At 50.5% G+C, this 18,310-nt stretch overlaps 1 protein-coding gene across 6 annotated transcripts in view; it reads left to right on the top strand.

The window, feature by feature from the left end:
• The first annotated feature begins 5,708 nt into the window (after positions 1-5,708).
• The window catches only part of LOC149275927 (neurexin-3-like), a 92,014-nt gene continuing 79,412 nt past the window's right edge, over positions 5,709-18,310 (top strand). For 3 of the 6 annotated variants that reach the window (XM_089504110.1, XM_089504109.1, XM_089504106.1), the window contains exon 1: positions 5,709-6,421. In XM_089504110.1, the coding sequence (XP_089360236.1) occupies positions 5,709-6,421 (713 nt within the window). Of the gene's footprint in view, positions 6,422-10,180; positions 10,199-10,651; positions 10,682-18,310 lie in introns of all 6 variants that reach the window. The other 3 variants (XM_089504105.1, XM_089504104.1, XM_089504107.1) reach the window with 2 other exon arrangements.

Here is an 18,310-nt window from a genome sequence, read left to right as displayed (position 1 = left end):
TTTGCCCTCTCCGGGTGCAATATACGGCGTCCAACGCTTCGCCAAGGTGGATCGGCGAAGGGTGGGGAGGCTGAGGTTTGGGGAGGAGAGAGCCGGTGAGGGGGGAAGTGAGGAGAGGGGGGATGAAAGTGGGACCCAACGCCATTTTCTTACTCCCTTCTTGTCGTGTTTCCGTGTCGTATGTCGAATTGCCATGTTTGTGGGCGCGTGTGCTGGGGACCCAGTGGGGGTGGGCTGAGGCTCGGATGGATGTCGAGTGATAATCATTAGAGGTAACCATCCATGAAATGTTGGCTATGGAGGCGAGCGAGCTCCGAGCCTGGAGCGTGGATGATATATGGGTATGGAGGTGGCTGTATACCCTCCGCCGTAGCCCCCCGCGCACCGTGACCCGCTCCCCCCGCACCGTGACCCGCTCCCCCCCAACGCCCTCCTCCTGCGGAACCCAAAATAAACACGGGGAGAGGCGGGGGGCGTTCTCGGGGGGGGGGGATAGGAATACATTAAAAGGTTGCGCAGTAGCGCAGAGAATTGTCAAGCTCGACGCGTGTTCTGACTCCGCCCCCTTACATCATCGCTTCGCCTTTTTTTTTAACAATATGAAATGTTTTTGCTTTAACCTTTTCACCGCTGCGCTGTCAATCACCCAAAAATATGAAAAATCCTTCTCCGCCCCTCCCCCACATCACAGCATTAAAAGCCGGATATTTTTTTGTGGAAGTCCGGGGTTCCGGTTGGTTCCGTGTCGGTTGTGTCAGCGGGCTGTAGTTTTTGTAATGTTGTGGTTGGGGCGAGCCGGTGGCCCCGGGCACGTGAAGCGGTTCCCCCGTAAGCGTGTTTAATAGTGTGGGGGAGCAGAGCCCTGATTGCGAGGGAGCAGCCCGCGCTGCGCTCTTTAATCAGCTCCTGATTAGCGAAGTGATGAGCGGCTCCTGAAGAGGATTTAAAATTCCTTCTCGGCGCCGACTGTCAGGAATAACCGGCTGAGAGTGATTCTTCTGACACATTTCATTACCGGACGCGGCTAACGGGGGCCGAAAACTGACATCACATGCGAATAACTGCTTCAGATGATACTGTTTACCCTCCTAATACTCCATGTACCCCTCCATATATACCCCCATATTCCTGTATATACCCTCCTAACAACCCCTCCGTATATATCCCCGTATTCCTATATACCCCCGTATTCCTGTATATATACCCTCCCAACAACCCCTCTGTATATATCCCCGTATTCCTATATACCCCCGTATTCCTGTATATATACCCTCCCAACAACCCCTCCGTATATATCCCCGTATTCCTATATACCCCCGTATTCCTGTATATATACCCTCCTAACAACCCCTCCGTATATATCCCCGTATTCCTATATACCCCCGTATTCCTGTATATATACCCTCCCAACAACCCCTCCATGTACCCCTCCCTATATACCCCCGTATGCCTATATATACCCTCCTAATAACCCCCATTACTCCATGTATTCTTTCCTATAACCCCCCCTGTTCAGGTATATACCCCTATAACCCCTTATATAATTCCTATATTACCTCTCCTATTACGCCATATAATCCATATTACCCCTAAATAACACCTATTACTCTATCCAACATCTCATATTGGGGGTAAAAAGCATGATGCTGGTACTGGGGTAATTATCAGAGTGACTACAATTCCTATGATCCCGCGCCGCTGCCCCGGTTCCCTCGCGCATGTTCTGTGCCCTCGCGGCCGTGTATATACTTGTTGTGAGCGGAGGTAATTGCTGTAGATGTGTAATCAATGTGGCGACCGCTCCCGTGGGTCCCGGCCACATCGTCCTTCATTAAAGCTCAGACACAGTCACTTATCTCATTCAGTAGACCCGGAGGAGACAAGGGTTAACTCCCCGCGTGGGTCCTGGCCACGTGGGGCATTAACCACTTCTCTGCCGATAGGAGAGGGCAATTCATGTGCTGTATCTACAGAGCTGACACTCTGATTGTGGTCATGCTGGACACGGGAAGGGTTAATGTGGCATGGCAGGGAGTAGGTCAGTAGCTGGGGGCAGGATGGAGGAATCTGCCCAAGAAGGGGAGATTGTAATGAGAGCTGACATGCAGCAACTACCACGCAATGCATGGTGGGAAACTCGCCACTGCCATTACAGCTCGGCCATCACCCTAACCCTCTGCCGGGCAACACTACCCCTGCAGCCTGGCATAACCACAGCCACGGTTACCCAGCCACACGGCCCTTTCTGGACTCCTCCAAAACAGGCATAACCTTGCACCCTGTGGCTACTGTATGGACCAATAATGCCCCTCTTACACCCACCGCAGCCCTCTATGCCGGCGGAGCAGCAGCTGGACTCTGCATGCTGGGGTTTGCCAGTAACTCCAGGACTCCGTGCCGTGCTTCGGGACAATAACATCGAATAGTATTTGGGGTCACCGTGCTGTTAGTGTGTACAAAGGGCACGAGGGGGCAGAAGCTGGCAGTCTGATGCCCACGCCTGGGTGCCAAGTATTGATCGGCAGATGATTGAAAGTCAGTTGGGGTCAGGAAGGGCTGGCAGCTTGTTCTGTGTTTAATGTAAGTTTGGCAGATCCCGGTGCCTGCAGGGAGACACTGGAGCCACAATCGACTGTCCACCTACGGGGTGCTCCACAGACCGCTTTTATTGAATTCAAATTACCTGTTAAAATACATAAGCTTGGACTAGAGGCTGTAGTCTAGTGGCTTGTGAAGATGTTTTTCTTAACCGAGAGGGTCGTAGATAAGTGGAATAGCATCCCAGCGGAAGTGGTAGAGGGTATTAAACATGCATGGGATAGACATACGGCTCCTGAATCTAAGACGAGACCAACGACTGAAATTAGAAGTAAAGCAGCGTGTAACAGAGTCGCCGGCCGCAGGTCACGCTGTTCCACGCGATGCCTCTGAATAGAGGGAAACGTGATCCATACCCCGTTTCGGGGTTATTCTTACCTGGGGGGGCGTACCTGCGGTGCACCTGCTCTGTGGCTTTATGTATATACAGCCGCCATGTATAGGCAGAAGCTTTCTTTTGATCTCTGTCTGCGCAGGTGATTTGGGAGCACGATGGACGGTTCCTGCTCTTTAATGTGTGCCATTTGAGCAAAACAAACACTCTATGTGACACCTGGAAAACAATGCATTGTGGGCTTGCTGGAACATGTAGTGGGGCCAGAAGAGGATCTTTGTAGATAAACTCATTTAGAGATGAGAGCTTTAGCTGGGACAGGTCACTGTGATCCCACATTCACGTAGGATTAGGTGGGACTATAATGGAGGAAACATTTTCATACAGAAGGCAGTTGGGTTGGTGGTAATTTGGGGTTGGTCATCAAGTCAGAGGTCAGGTTAGTGGTCATGTTGGTCGTCGGTGGAGCAGGTGGTTGGGTTGGTGGAAGAGTCGGTGATCAAGTTGGTGGTCGGGTCAGAGGTTAAGTTGGCGTTAGAGTCAGTGGTCGAGCTTGTGGTCTGGTCGATAATTGCGTTGGTTGGGTAGAGTCAGAAGTCGAGTTGGTGGTCGGGTCAGAGGGTTGGGTTGGTGGTCGAAATGGTGGTAGAGTTGGCTGTTGTAATTGAGTCTGCGTTTAAATTGGTCTTGGGCGGTTGGGTTGGTTGTCCAGGTGGTCTTGTAGGTGGTTCAGTGGGCAATCGGGTTGATGGTTGAGTTAATGGTCAACTTGAATCTCAGAATGGCTTGGTGGTAGAGATGTCGGTCGCTTAGGAATTGGGTCAGTGGCCTGGTTGGTGGTCAGATCTGTGGTAAAGTTAGAGGTGGAGTCAGCGGGTTAGTGGCTGAGCAGTCAGTTGGTGAGCAATACCTTAGTAAATAGCCCCCAATGTCTGCATGAAACCTCAACAGAGCAGAGGCAGCAAATTACACGCTCCCCGTAGACTCTGCACCCACATTCCATGAGGTCACTCCCTGCGCTCTCAGCCTAGGGGCAACATCGAATCAAGGAGGCTTTTGGAAAATATAAGGGTGTGAAGGTCCTGGGAAAATTGGTTCTGTTTATACAAAATCCATTACATTTTTTGCTTGAAAATGTCGTGTACATGCGCGTGGCGCTCATCCTCGTGGGTGGATGTTTTGTTTAGTACACGGACTTGGCATTTCTTCGGCTTGCTTCTTTTTTGGGGGGGGGGTGCTTTTTTCACTGGCCCCTAATTATCGGAGATGCTCCTGGTGCTCCTGTTTTCCCGTTCCACCCAGCGCACCCCCTACCCCATCAGTCCCGTGTCAATGAGTCCGTTTCACTCCACCGGCTCCCTGCGTGTCGGTTTACTGGGCCCCGGATCGGGTGTCTCCATCCCTGAATAAACGGCACGGGCTCCGGTTATCTGACCCGGCAGGCTGTAATGATACTGATGTTAAGGAGGTTTGGAGTCGACGAGGTCTTCTGCCAGAAGTAGCCACTCGTCACCCAGGTGGCTGAGCCCCTGAGCTTAGAGTGGCTGTCTAGTAGTGGTAGCGAGTGTGGTCAGGCAAGGGTATCTGCACCGATTGGCCGTGGGATTGCCGGGGAGCTGCGTATCTGTACCGATTGGCCGTGGGATTGGCGGGGAGCTGGGTATCTGCACCGATTGGCCGTGGGATTGGCAGGGAGCTACGTATCTGTACCAATTGGCCGTGGGATTGGCGGGGAGCTGGGTATCTGCACCGATTGGCAGTGGGATTGGCGGGGAGCTACGTATCTGTACCGATTGGCCGTGGGATTGGCGGCGGGGAGCTGGGTATCTGCACTGATTGGCCATGGGATTGGCGGGGAGCTGGGTATCTGCACCGATTGGCCGTGGGATTGGCAGGGAGCTGGGTATCTGCACCGATTGGCCGTGGGATTGGCGGGAAGCTGGGTATCTGCACCGATTGGCCGTGGGATTGGCGGGGAGCTACGTATCTGCACCGATTGGCCGTGGGATTGGCGGGGAGCTGGGTATCTGCACCGATTGGCCGTGGGATTGGCGGGGAGCTGGGTATCTGCACCGATTGGCCGTGGGATTGGCGGGGAGCTACGTATCTGCACCGATTGGCCGTGGGATTGGCGGGGAGCTGGGTATCTGCACCGATTGGCCGTGGGATTGGCGGGGAGCTGGGTATCTGCACCGATTGGCCGTGGGATTGGCGGGGAGCTACGTATCTGCACCGATTGGCCGTGGGATTGGCGGGGAGCTGGGTATCTGCACCGATTGGCCGTGGGATTGGCGGGGAGCTGGGTATCTGCACCGATTGGCCGTGGGATTGGCGGGGAGCTGGGTATCTGCACCGATTGGCCGTGGGATTGGCGGGGAGCTGGGTATCTGCACCGATTGGCGATTTCTAAGTTTGGCAGAGAGCTGGCTGTTTGCCATGGTGGTTTTGTGCTGGTTTCATACCTGACTGGTTAGGAAGTGTTGGGACGGGCATTCAGACAGACGGCTACCGCTACACACCTGACCCACAGCCCACTGCGTCCCTGACCGTCAGATGTCTGAACAACTAACTTGAGTTCTCTCTCTTTCAGGTAACATTTGGGTCTGGACGCTCTGCCCGCTGAAGCCTGAGATTCCCTCGCCCGCTGTGGTCCTTGTGAGAAGTGTGGCAGGCTGGTCGTGGCACAGGCTGCCCTCGGCTCACTGAATACCCCGTCCTTCTCGCGCGTTCTCCGCGGCTTCCTCTCTACTGCTTTCTTTCCTTTGTTTGAATCACCATGACTTTTGGGCATCACACCCTCAGTTTTACTCTGCGGTTAAGTTTCCTCCTGGGCTCCATTTTAGGCCTGAGCCTGGGATTAGAGTTTATGGGCCTCCCCAACCAGTGGGCTCGATACCTGAGATGGGATGCCAGTACCCGCAGCGACCTCAGCTTCCAGCTCAGGACCAACGTCTCCACCGGTCTCCTTCTCTACTTTGACGATGGTGGCATCTGTGACTTCCTGTCCCTTTCTCTGGTTGATGGTCGCGTCCGACTGCGCTTCAGCATCGACTGTGCAGAGACCGTGGTGCTGAGTGACAAAAAGGTGAACGATGGCGGGTGGCATTTCCTCATGTTGAGTCGGAACAGGCTGAGGACCGTCCTGGTTCTGGATGGGGAAGCCAAGCCCGGAGAGGTCCGCCCGCAGAGGCAGCACATGAATATTGTCAGTGATCTGTTCGTGGGGGGTGTCCCTGGGGACATGCGCTCAGAGGCTCTCACGCTGGCCTCTGTTAGGGATATGGCTCCATTCTCTGGATACCTACTTGACCTTAAGTACGGCAATTCTGAGCCACGGCTGCTGGGGAGCCACGGTGCCCGGCTGGATCTGGAGGGACTGTGTGCCGAAAACCCATGTGAGAATGGAGGCATCTGTCACCTGATTGCCGGGGAACCCACCTGTGACTGTGCGGCCACTGGATATGGGGGCAAGTTCTGCTCGGAAGGTAAGTAGGCTGAGGTATGGGGGGTCAGAAGAGTCCATCTTGTCCTTTGTGACTCAGGATCACTAAGTGTCTAACCATTTCTAGCTTAATGGACAGACAATGAGGTCTCTAAGTGTCCAATACATGGTGGGCCCCCAGCTACGCATCAGTGGCCCTGAGGGGGGGTACGTTCCCTGCACCTTCCCAAGGTTTTAGTATAGCCCTTAGCAGACTGCATGCTCAGGAGACCATAATACTAGAGCGCCAGGTTAAATCCCAGAAACAGAGATAATCAGTAATTTTGGGGCTGCCACGAACAGATCGGTTGAATAAACTGAGAAGCAAGATGCGTTGGGTGCTAGGGCCAGGTTACCTCTCCGTGTCCGGGGCTTGTCTCCAGTGGCTGGTCCACGCATTGTATGTTTCATGTTGATTGTATGTTTCATGTTGTTTGTATGTAACCCATGGGCTGAAGGCATGTACAGTGTCTCTACGCTTTTGTTTCTTTGAAAAGCCCCATCTGGATCATGTGACGTAGGGTAACACGCAGATTTTGCTTTAGGGGGGAAATCCTCCAGCTGCCTCTGTGACCCGATTACTGTACTAATCTGCCAGTCTGCCATCCCTCCCCCTGCCCGTCATATTAAAGCCCCTGGCCTTCCACTCATACGTTATCGGGGGCGTTATTTTACCAAGTACCCTCATTATCCGCTGGAGATGCCCCGTATTATTGTTGGAGCCGCGCATGGCCTGGATTACAAACTCATCCGTATTTGTTGGTAATGAGGTCACCCCCCCCCCCATCCGCATGACCGACGGCCTCGCTTAAGCTGCCTCGTCGGCCTTGGATTTTACTTTGTGTGATTTCAGTTTTTTCATCTAGAGTTTCTGCCCCCTCTGTATCCGGGTCTGACCCACCCACACGGCCACTAGTACCCCAGGGTATGAGGGGCAGGGGGCAGCTGGGGTATCTGTGAGCTGGCTAGCGGTACATATTAGACATGCGGTATGAGTAGAGGTTCCTGGTACTCGGGTAGTAGAGGCAAGAGTCAGATGGGGGTATCTGGGTATCTAGACTTTCTTAGTACTGGGTATTAGGGGCAGGAGTTATCAGTAGGCATTACTAGTAGGGCAGGTAGTAGCAGACTCCCATACGTGTCCATCCATACCCCATGTATGTTACAGCATAAATATTTAACATGCAGGAGATTCCGTGACTTAGTGTAATGTGTGTGTGTTATGTGACACCCCCCCAGCGGAAGGAGACCCCCAAACCCGTAATATAATGGGTTATAAGGAGAGATAGGAGGGGTAAAGAGGTAATATATAGTGATAAGGGTTGTCATATCGGTTATAAGGAGGGGTAAAGGGTTAATATATAGTGATAAGGGGTTATATCGTTATAAGGGGTGATAGGAGGGGTAATATATAGTGATAAGGGGTGTTATATTGGTTATAAGGGGTGATAGGAGGGGTAAAGGGGTAATATATAGTGATAAGGGGTGTTATATCGTTATAAGGAGTGATAGGAGGGGTAAAGGGTTATATATAGTGATAAGGGGTGTTATATCGGTTATAAGGAGTGATAGGAGGGGTAAAGGGGTAATATATAGTGATAAGGGGTGTTATATCGTTATATTGGTTATAAGGAGTGATAGGAGGGGTAAAAGGGTAATATATAGTGATAAGGAGTGTTATAATGGTTATAAGGAGGGGTAAAGGGGTAATATATAGTGATAATAGGGGTAAAGGGGTCATATATAGTGATAAGGGGTGTTATATAGGTTATTAGGAGGGGTAAAGGGGTAATATATAGTGATAAGGGGCGTTATATCGTTATAAGGATTAACGGAAGGGGTCATATATAGTGATAAGGGGTGTTATATCGTTATAAGGGGTGATAGGAGGGGTAAAGGGGTAATATATAGTGATAAGGGGTGTTATATCGTTATAAGGAGTGATAGGAGGGGTAAAGGGGTCATATATAGTTATAAGGGGTGTTATATCGTTATAAGGGGTGATAGGAGGGGTAATATATAGTGATAAAGGGTGTTTTATCGTTATTAGGGGTGATAGGAGGGGTAAAGGGGTAATATATAGTGATAAGTGGTGTTATATCGTTATAAGGGGTGATAGGAGGGGTAAAGGGGTAATATATAGTGATAAGGGGTGTTATATCGTTATAAGGGGTGATAATATATAGTGATAAGGGGCGTTATATCGTTATAAGGGGTGATAATATATAGTGATAAGGGGCGTTATCTTGGTTATAGGGAGTGATAGGAGGGGTAAAGGGGTAATATATAGTGATAAGGGGTGTTATATCGTTATAAGGGGTGATAGGAGGGGTAAAGGGGTAATATATAGTGATAAGTGGTGTTATATCGTTATAAGGGGTGATAGGAGGGGTAAAGGGGTAATATATAGTGATAAGGGGTGTTATATCGTTATAAGGGGTGATAATATATAGTGATAAGGGGCGTTATCTTGGTTATAGGGAGTGATAGGAGGGGTAAAGGGGTAATATATAGTGATAAGGGGTGTTATATCGTTATAAGGGGTGATAATATATAGTGATAAGGGGTGTTATATCGGTTATAAGGAGTGATAGGAGGGATAAAGGGGTAATATATAGTGATAAGGGGCGTTATCTTGGTTATAAGGAGTAATAGGAGGGGTGATATATATATATAGTGATAAGGGGTATTATGGGAGTAGTAGGAGGGGTAATAAGAGGTGTACTATGCATACAGTGGCCTTGTGTTGGCAGTAGAAGGGGTTAGCCCTCCCTCCCATCTCTTAATGATGTTTAAGCCGGGATGGTGGCTGGGCGGTGGATCAGGTATCACTGACATGGGATCCGCTGGGGTTAAATATTTATTATTCCGGCTGTGTTTGTGTTCGCTGGTGTCAGCCGTGGCAGGCAATTCATAACCGCGAACAAAAGCCCAATACACGGAGTTAACCCCTGTCTGGCAGAATTAACCCTCTCTGTCCTGCCTGTGCTTTCGAGAGCCTGAGCGGCCCCCTCGGACACGCTGTCACGTGTGCGCAGGCCAGAGACAATTTAACACGCCTCGCCATCACGCCCATGTTATTCAAGTATGACTATGGCACCAACGTTCTCAGCAGCGCTGTACAGCTACAAAACCTTTTGTTTTTTTTTGTAATTGGTGACAATATTACGTTTAGAGATTGGATCAAAAGGTGTGACTGACCATAAGAGCTGACACTCTAACGGAAGTAATGGTAACGGCATCCAAGATGTGCCCGTGATGCGGTAAGAGTGGCTGTTACTCCGGTAAGGGGTATCGGGGAGCGCCACGCGGTGCTGTTACCTCTCTGTATGGTAAGAAGCCGCGGCTGCCCCTGGGGGCTCCTGATCTCTTCCCTCCATCTTTCTCTCCAGCTTCCTGATGGCGGGAGACGTGTGCCCGCTCCTTACTACATACGTGTGCCCGCTCCCTACTACATGCGTGTGCCCGCTCCTTACTACATACGTGTGCCTTTTACTTACAGAATGAATATTTTGCGATCTGATCCCCGCGGACAGATGTCGTGGAGCAGTCAGTGGATTCCATGCAAAGTGGGCGGCCAGGGCTGCTTTCTGCCTCCACTTGCATGAGTGCACGGAGGGGGCAAACTGGGGGCAACGAGGGGTGCAAAACTCTGTAGTGAGTCTGCATGTGAAGCTGCTTCCATGCAAGAGATTGTGCCGAGTGCTCTGACTCTCTCTCTCTCTCTCTCTCTCTCTCTCTCTCTCTTTTATTTGCTGCCTCAGTAGATGTCAATGATATTCCAGGTGAGTCTTTAAAGTCCACAAACTGCTTCCCCTTTAGCCACGAAACCATTGTAGGGAGTTGTAGATACCAAGCATAGTCCCCCGATGGATGCGGTAGGCAGACGTTCCGGCCATTCTGTAGGGCTTTTGGGTTTTAGGTATTTAGGGGATTTCTGGACCGGACGGGATAATTGGTTCTGCTGCCAAAGGCTCCCCGTGCTGTGAAATCGCGGGGTTAATTTGTATTTAACCCGTTCTAGGATTAGAGGTTTTACGGCATCAATGATCCCAAATTTCCTGTTTCTTCCTCTGATAACTGGCAGCTTTTCAGCATGTAGAGGAAAGCTGGGCGTCCTATAGAATCCATACTTCCGTGTTAAGTATGTGTGACCACAGTCCCCGCTCGGGGCGTGTTACTGATGTGTCTCTCCTTTCTTCTCCCCGTTCTCCGTTTCTTCCTGTCTTCTTCCCAAGGCTTGGCCCACATGATGATTGATGACCAAGGTATGGCTTTCTCAAATCTAGAAGCACCCGCCAGACCATTCATGCCTTTCACCCCCATCACCCGCTCATTTCCCGTCTGTCTAATGAGACCATCTTGGAATTGGGTTGCAGTGAAGCCCCTGGGTATTAACCGGGAGGGCAGATACGGAGTGTCGAGTACGTAAGAGAACGTGGGTTTATGGACCTGCTGGTCATGGAGCAAAGTCCCCTCGCAAAATGGCGGACTGGGACCAGCCTAGAGTATTCTTCGCGTACGGCCTCCGGGGTTCATGATCTGCCCCGCCATGTTTGGTTGGTGGGTCTGCCAGGACACATTGCTGGGTTATTGTCAGAGAAAGTGCCCTGGAGATACCCCACCTCATGCAGGCGCTCACGGTCATCATCCATCCCCTATCATAACTGAGCAGGCGCCATTAACACCCATCCTTCTGCCCGCTACTGCTCTTGGCATGTGTTTGGTGTGTGTTTACCCCGGTTTCTGAAACTGGGCTGGTTCTTGCCTCGGATTTGCCCCTCGAGTGAGCAGAGGGACTGGGAAGTTTTTCCGACTACCCTGCCGTGTGTGGCTGTCGGTATTGAGAGTGAACGCTGAGCTCTGGTCTCGAGCCGCCCCATGAGGGTATCGAGAACGTTGCGCCTTCCCAGGTGCTGCAGTGTTGTGTCCCGTGTGCTGTGTCCTCCACACTGTGTGTCCCGTGTGCTGTGTCCTCCACGCTGTGTGTCCCGTGTGCTGTGTCCTCCACGCTGTGTGTCCCGTGTGGCGTATTTCTTGTGTGCACTTTGTTTCTGTGTTTTTCCTCTGCATGTCTTTTTTTTTTTTTTTTAAGCCTTTTTTGAGCGAATGTTTCAAAAAAAGGCTGACCTGATGCTGGTTTCTCTCTCTCTAAACTCTCTCAACCTGCTCCCCTGGACTCTCGCACCATGCGCCGCCTCGCAGGAAGATCCAAAGGTATTTGCCCACTTTGCGTTACTGTGCATCGTTACTGTGTTGCTCTGTTTTTCCATGCGTGTTCCATGAAGCAGTCCTTCCCCTGGTGGGGCTCAGCGGTCTCCGCGGCTTCTCATTTCTGTTGGTTTTAAAATGTCAACCTTTCACTGAGTAAATTTACTGAAAGTTACCAATTATCATAAAAATGTTTACTGACCTGTTATAATCCGCTTTATGAAATACAAATATAAAGACGGCAGCGTGGAGGGGGTATATCAGGGGTATATGAAGTAATAATAGGGGTAAATCGAGTAAAAGGAGGGGTTATGGGATATTAAATGGGATGGTGAGGGTTATATGCAGTAATAGGGTGTTATATGGAGTAATAGGAGGGGTTATGGGGATATTATATGGGATGGTGAGGGTTATATGCAGTAATAGGGTGTTATATGGAGTAATAGGAGGGTTTATGGGAATATTATATGGGATGGTGAGGGTTATATGCAGTAATAGGGTGTTAGATGGGGTAATAGGAGGGGTTTTGGAGATATAATATGGGATGGTGAGGGTTATATGCAGTAATAGGGTGTTATATGGAGTAATAGGAGGGTTTATGGGAATATTATATGGGATGGTGAGGGTTATATGCAGTAATAGGGTGTTAGATGGGGTAATAGGAGGGGTTTTGGAGATATAATATGGGATGGTGAGGGTTATATGCAGTAATAGGGTATTATATGGAGTAATAGGAGGGTTTATGGGGATATTATATGGGATGGTGAGGGTTATATGCAGTAATAGGGTGATAGATGGGGTAATAGGAGGGTTTATGGGAATATTATATGGGATGGTGAGGGTTATACGCAGTAATAGGGTATTATATGGAGTAATAGGAGGGGTTATGGGGATATTATATGGGATGGTGAGGGTTATATGCAGTAATAGGGTGTTATATGGACTAATAGGAGGGTTTATGGGGATATTATATGGGATGGTGAGGGTTATATGCAGTAATAGGGTATTATATGGAGTAATAGGAGGGTTTATGGGGATATTAAATGGGATGATGAGGGTTATACGCAGTAATAGGGTGTTATATGCCACTCATATGCTGTTGATTGCTGGGGTATTCTGTGAAGTGCCCCGGTTTTGGGGTATCTAGGTACCCGGGGTTGTCGCTGGGTGGTTATTAATGGTTTTGTTTGCCCGTTGGTATCAGTGCGCTGCTCCTTCCTCACGCGTTTCCTCTGCTCTTCGTATAGGAGAAATACGAGTGTCTTCTTCTAATGATATGTAAAAAAAATACATCCACTCAACACAAGATTTTTATAACATATACCTATATGTCTATATTTACCCAATAGCTCTATATCTATAATCTACATTTATCTAATACATATATATATATATATATATATATATATATATACATGGCTACATTTATCGAATAACTATATATATCTTCATTTATCTAATAACTATATATATATCTACATTTATCTAATACCTATATATATATATATATATATATATATATATATATATATATATATATATATCTACATTTATTTAATAACTCTCTCTCTCTCTATATATATTTATACATATATATATATCTACATTTATCTAATACCTATATATATCTACATTTATGTAATAACTTCATATATATCTACATTTATCTACTAACTCTATATATCTACATTTATCTAATACCTATATATACAGTACATATATATATCTATATTAACCTATATATATATACTTCTCTGCTCCCTCTATGTATATCTATATATTTATGGAAGTAATACCAGCGTGTGTCTGTATATACCGGTGTGTGTGTGTATATATATATATATATATATGTGTATGTATAATCTGTATACTGTATATATATATAAATATATAATATATAAAGTGTGTGAGTTGGGGTGAATGTTCTTGTACCCAGGCTGGCGGCGTTGAGCTCAGTCGGACCCGTCGCAGCCCCTGCCGCCGCAGACGATCTCGTGGAGCAGGTGCATGTAATGCGTGCGCGGCGCGGCCCTCCATGACTCTCGCCCTCGGGCAGCCAAACACTTATGTTTCCAGATTAGCACAATGTTTGTAGTGAGGCGATTTGCATGAGGGTCTCACTGTGGCAATTTGTTTGCAAATGAGGCCGCTTTGGGTATAAAGAGACTGAGCGTGGCGCTGCGAGACATCCACACCTCCCCGTGACTGCTGGCACGTCGAGGAGAGGGGGGTGTTACACGTATCGGCACGCAATGGGTTAACTAGTGCCGAATACACATTGCAGGGTTCAGTTGTCCACCGCAGACCCCGGTAAATGTTGCTGCCACCCCGTGACACATTGAAAGGGTTAACTGCAGTCTTTTGCTTGTTTTCTTAACCGTTTCAGCTCGGGTACAGTTAGTCATGGATAAGTCTGGAATACAGTGAGAAATATATAGGTGACTTCTGCGTAGTGAGGCTATGACTGTAATGTTGTGTTTGCAGGGCGCTGCTGCCCAGCCCAGGCGGTACATTATATTTTGAACTGATTGGTGGCTCTGTGACCTCACATGTCGTTAATATTTTATAGAACGTCATCAGCGTCCGGCTCACCAAGGTGTAGACCCCAAAACGGCTACTCAGATCAGAGGGGATTGCCCAGCATCATGGCACATGTTACATGTTACACAGACACAAGATAGAATAAATGGTTGATGGTAGTTCTCCGTGGTGCTGACACCTTCACAGCACATGTTACATGTAACACAGACACAGGATACAGGCTGACGGGAGCTCTCCGTGGTGCTGACACTGTCACAGCACATGTTACATGTAAGAGACACAGGATACAGGCTGGCGGGAGCTCTCCGTGGTGCTGACACCTTCACAGCACATGTTACATGTAACACAGACACAGGATACAGGCTGACGGGAGCTCTCCGTGGTGCTGACACTGTCACAGCACATGTTACATGTAAGAGACACAGGATACAGGGTGGCGGGAGCTCTCCGTGGTGCTGACACCTTCACAGCACATGTTACATGTAACAGACACAGGATACAGGCTGACGGGAGCTCTCTGCGGTGCTGACACAATCACTGCACATGTTACATGGATTAAGGGGACATCAGTGCATGTACTGCAGGAATCCATTATATGTGGCGTGAATATAGCGTGTGCTGACACGTGTTATGGGTGTTACTGGGTCCAGCTGACGGTTTCACGTTGTAATTGTATTTACATTTAAACCCGGTTTTGCGGGGCGGTTTAGTAGATAAACCGTGTTTTGGGCACGTGTTGCTGTCGTGTTTCGCAGTGTGGGGCGCGGATCCTGCTCCCGTGTTTCTTGTGTCACGTTTCACTGCCTCACAGGCGGCGTTTATTAAATGTGACGGTTCCACTAATGGCTGAAATCAAATACCTCCAGTGTCCTGATCACCCGAGGGCAGTTACTGCGCATGCTACACACAGACATTGGGGTATAGAGGGCAGAGGTATGGGGGGGGCAGGATACTGGGGTGCAGAGGTATGGGGGGCAGGATACTGGGGTACAGAGGGCAGATGTATGGGGGCAGGATACTGGGGTACAGAGGGCCGAGGTATGGGGGGGCAGGATACTGGGGTACAGAGGGCCGAGGTATGGGGGCAGGATACTGGGGTGCAGAAGCATGGGTGGGTAGGATACTGGGGTGCAGAAGTATGGGGGGCAGGATACTGGGGTGCAGAGGTATGGGGGGCAGGATACTGGGGTACAGAGGGCAGATGTATGGGGGGCAGGATACTGGGGTACAGAGGGCCGAGGTATGGGGGGGCAGGATACTGGGATACAGAGGGCCGAAGTATGGGTGGGCAGGATACTGGGGTACAGAGGGCCGAGGTATGGGGGGCAAGATACTGGGGTACAGAGGGCCGAGGTATGGGGGGGCAAGATACTGGGGTACAGAGGGCCGAGGTATGGGGGGGCAGGATACTGGGGTACAGAGGGCCGAGGTATGGGGGGGCAGGATACTGGGGTACAGAGGGCCGAGGTATGGGGGGGGCAAGATACTGGGGTACAGAGGGCCGAGGTATGGGGGGCAGGATACTGGGGTGCAGAGGGAAGAGGTATGGGTGGGCAGGATACTGGGGTGCAGAAGTATGGGGGGCAGGATACTGGGGTGCAGAAGTATGGGGGGCAGGATACTGGGGTGCAGAAGTATGGGGGGCAGGATACAGCGGATATCCCCGTCTTTTCCTCGTTCCCTTAGGCACAGTTTGGCACATTCACCCCCAGGGCAAAAAATCTAAGTGGGGAATGCCATTTCCTGCCCATCCCCCCTCGGATTGACGTTATAGATAATAATCGGCCTCGGAATGCGCGTGTATTTCGGATCCGGGGCGCCGCGTTAACCCTTTGCAGTCCCGGTAGGCTGTGACTTTGTGTTAAGTTGCTCCACGCTGGGTAAGAAGGGTATTTTGGGGTGATTTCCTATAATTTGTAAACATCCCCCCCCCTCCCTCCCTCCCTCCCTCTTACCTGAGAAGAGCTCCCTGCATGTACTACTCTTTTAGTCGGCATGTATATTAGTCCTGCTCTTTCTTGTTATCCTTATTTTCTTTTATTCTTTTTCTTTTATTTCCCGTTTAATTACCCCCCAGCATTGTGTGGCCCTTCTCCGGAAGCATTAGCGTTACTTTTTCCCCCTTCTCATACCATTGTGTTCCCCCTGGCCCCTTGCTATGAGCCCTGCGTGGCCCCATGCTATGAGCCCTGCGTGGCCCCTTGCTATGAGCCCTGCGTGGCCCCCGTCGGGAGCGCTGTGTGGCCCTGCTTGTTTAGCTGAAGGATCACTCGAGTTGGCTGCCGGCACATAGCGTTACACGTGGCTGGATGCCATCCAGCAGTGAAGGAGTTAAGTGCCCCCCCCGGGACGTGGCAGGTGCATTGACATGAAAGTGAATGGCGTGTGAATGGCGTGTAGAGCCCGAGCGAGTGCATGTCCCAAGCGGCTGCTTGGCCCCTGACCCCTCTTTAATAAGCTCCTCACAGCTAATTATTGCTCCCTTTCAGTCGGTAATTTACTCCTGCCGGGGCTTTTATCTTAAAGGCGCAGCGCGGCGTCATCCGTCTTCCTGCCGCGTGCGGCGGCTGCTGGGAGGTCATTTCATTTGACACCAATATTAATGCTAAACAGCAAACCCGGTGTGCCGAGAGACCCCCGGGGGTAACAGCACCAGAGACCCACGGTGTGTGCGGAGCCCGCCGCCAAGAGACCCCCGCGGAGGTAACAGCGCCAGAGACTCCGCGTAGGGATGCGGCAGGGGTTAGAGCGTCAGAGACCCACGGTGTGTCCGGCTGGTGGGGATGTGAGTTGTAGTTCTGTCCTTCACATTGTAGATTGTAAGCTCAGCGGGCCGTATGAATACGGTTCGTCTCGATACTATTTTTTCACTCTGATCTGCAGAGCTTACAATCTAATCTGCAGGGAAAGTCCTTGGTGCTATCCAGCCATTTATTATGGTACAGAAGGCAGTGCGCAGCACCGTGTACCCGGCCGGCTCCGCACAGCACCGCGCCCCTCCCCCATTCCATTACCCCCCTCCATCCCATTACCCCCCCCCTTATCTCCAGCTCCCAGGCTGCTGCTTATTGAATGGATTTTTAACTCTTTGTTCCCTGGGGACGAGCTGCTCCCCGTCGCATTTACATACCCCTGATGTGGGGCACATAGAGGCCGCTGGGGTGACCCTGACATGCGGGCGCCCGGTTACCTGACAGGGGTATGTGGGTCATACAACAAATTACGTATTTATAATGTGGGGTGTGGTCGCCCCGCAGTGGGAGGGTCAGACTCTGCGTCCCGTACTCCCTTCTGTCTGTCGTCCCGCAGTGGGAGGGGCAGACTCTGCGTCCCGTACTCGCTTCTGTTGCCCCGCAGTGGGAGGGGCAGACTCCGCGTCCCGTACTCGCTTCTCTCTGTCGTCACGGAGTGGGAGGGGCAGACTCTGCGTCCCGTACTCGCTTCTGTCTGTCGTCCCGGAGTGGGAGGGGCAGACTCCGCGTCCCGTACTCGCTTCTGTCTGTCGTCCCGGAGTGGGAGGGCTGGCACTGCCTCAGTGTGTGGTGTAAGTAGGGGAGACAATCCGTGGGGTAGTTGTGGTAGTGTTGCCCCGGTGTGCTGTGAGTTGCCCCGTGTAGGGCTGAAGGGGACATTTGCGGGGCTGGAGGACAGTCACAGGGTGATTGACGGCTCGGGGGAGGTATTTGGGCAGCAGGATAGAGGCAATTAGAGTCCAGACAGGATCCCGGGTGGCACAGGAGACTAATACATTAACCCCATCAGCTCCAGAATTCATACTCCAGGAAATGGCACTTGGAGAAGGTTCTCCTCGCTTTTCTCGTTGAGATGCTCTGCGTGTCTGAAGGGCCCTTGAAGGCGTCCAGCAAATGGCCAGATGTCGCTGGTGATTATTTCACGTGGCGGCTCGGGGGGTATGTGAGATAAATGGAACGTGGCCTCCGGGGCATAATCAGCAAGCAAGGAGTTAAAACTTCACGGGACAGTGACTTTGACCCGAGATGTCCAGTGATTGAAAGGACAATGTTATCTATGTGCACAGGGGCCCTTATCTCTGAGCCACAGGGCCCATGGAGCCCTCTGTACACACAGATAAGGAGCTCCGGCCACCCTCATCAATATTCATGATGCTTATTTGCATATAATGA

This window comes from Sceloporus occidentalis, unplaced genomic scaffold, assembly GCF_023333645.1.
Source record: "Sceloporus occidentalis isolate IW3139 unplaced genomic scaffold, rSceOcc1.0.p SCAF_256, whole genome shotgun sequence".
Taxonomy (NCBI): Eukaryota; Metazoa; Chordata; class Lepidosauria; order Squamata; family Phrynosomatidae; genus Sceloporus; species Sceloporus occidentalis.
This window is presented reverse-complemented; position numbering and strand designations above follow the sequence as displayed.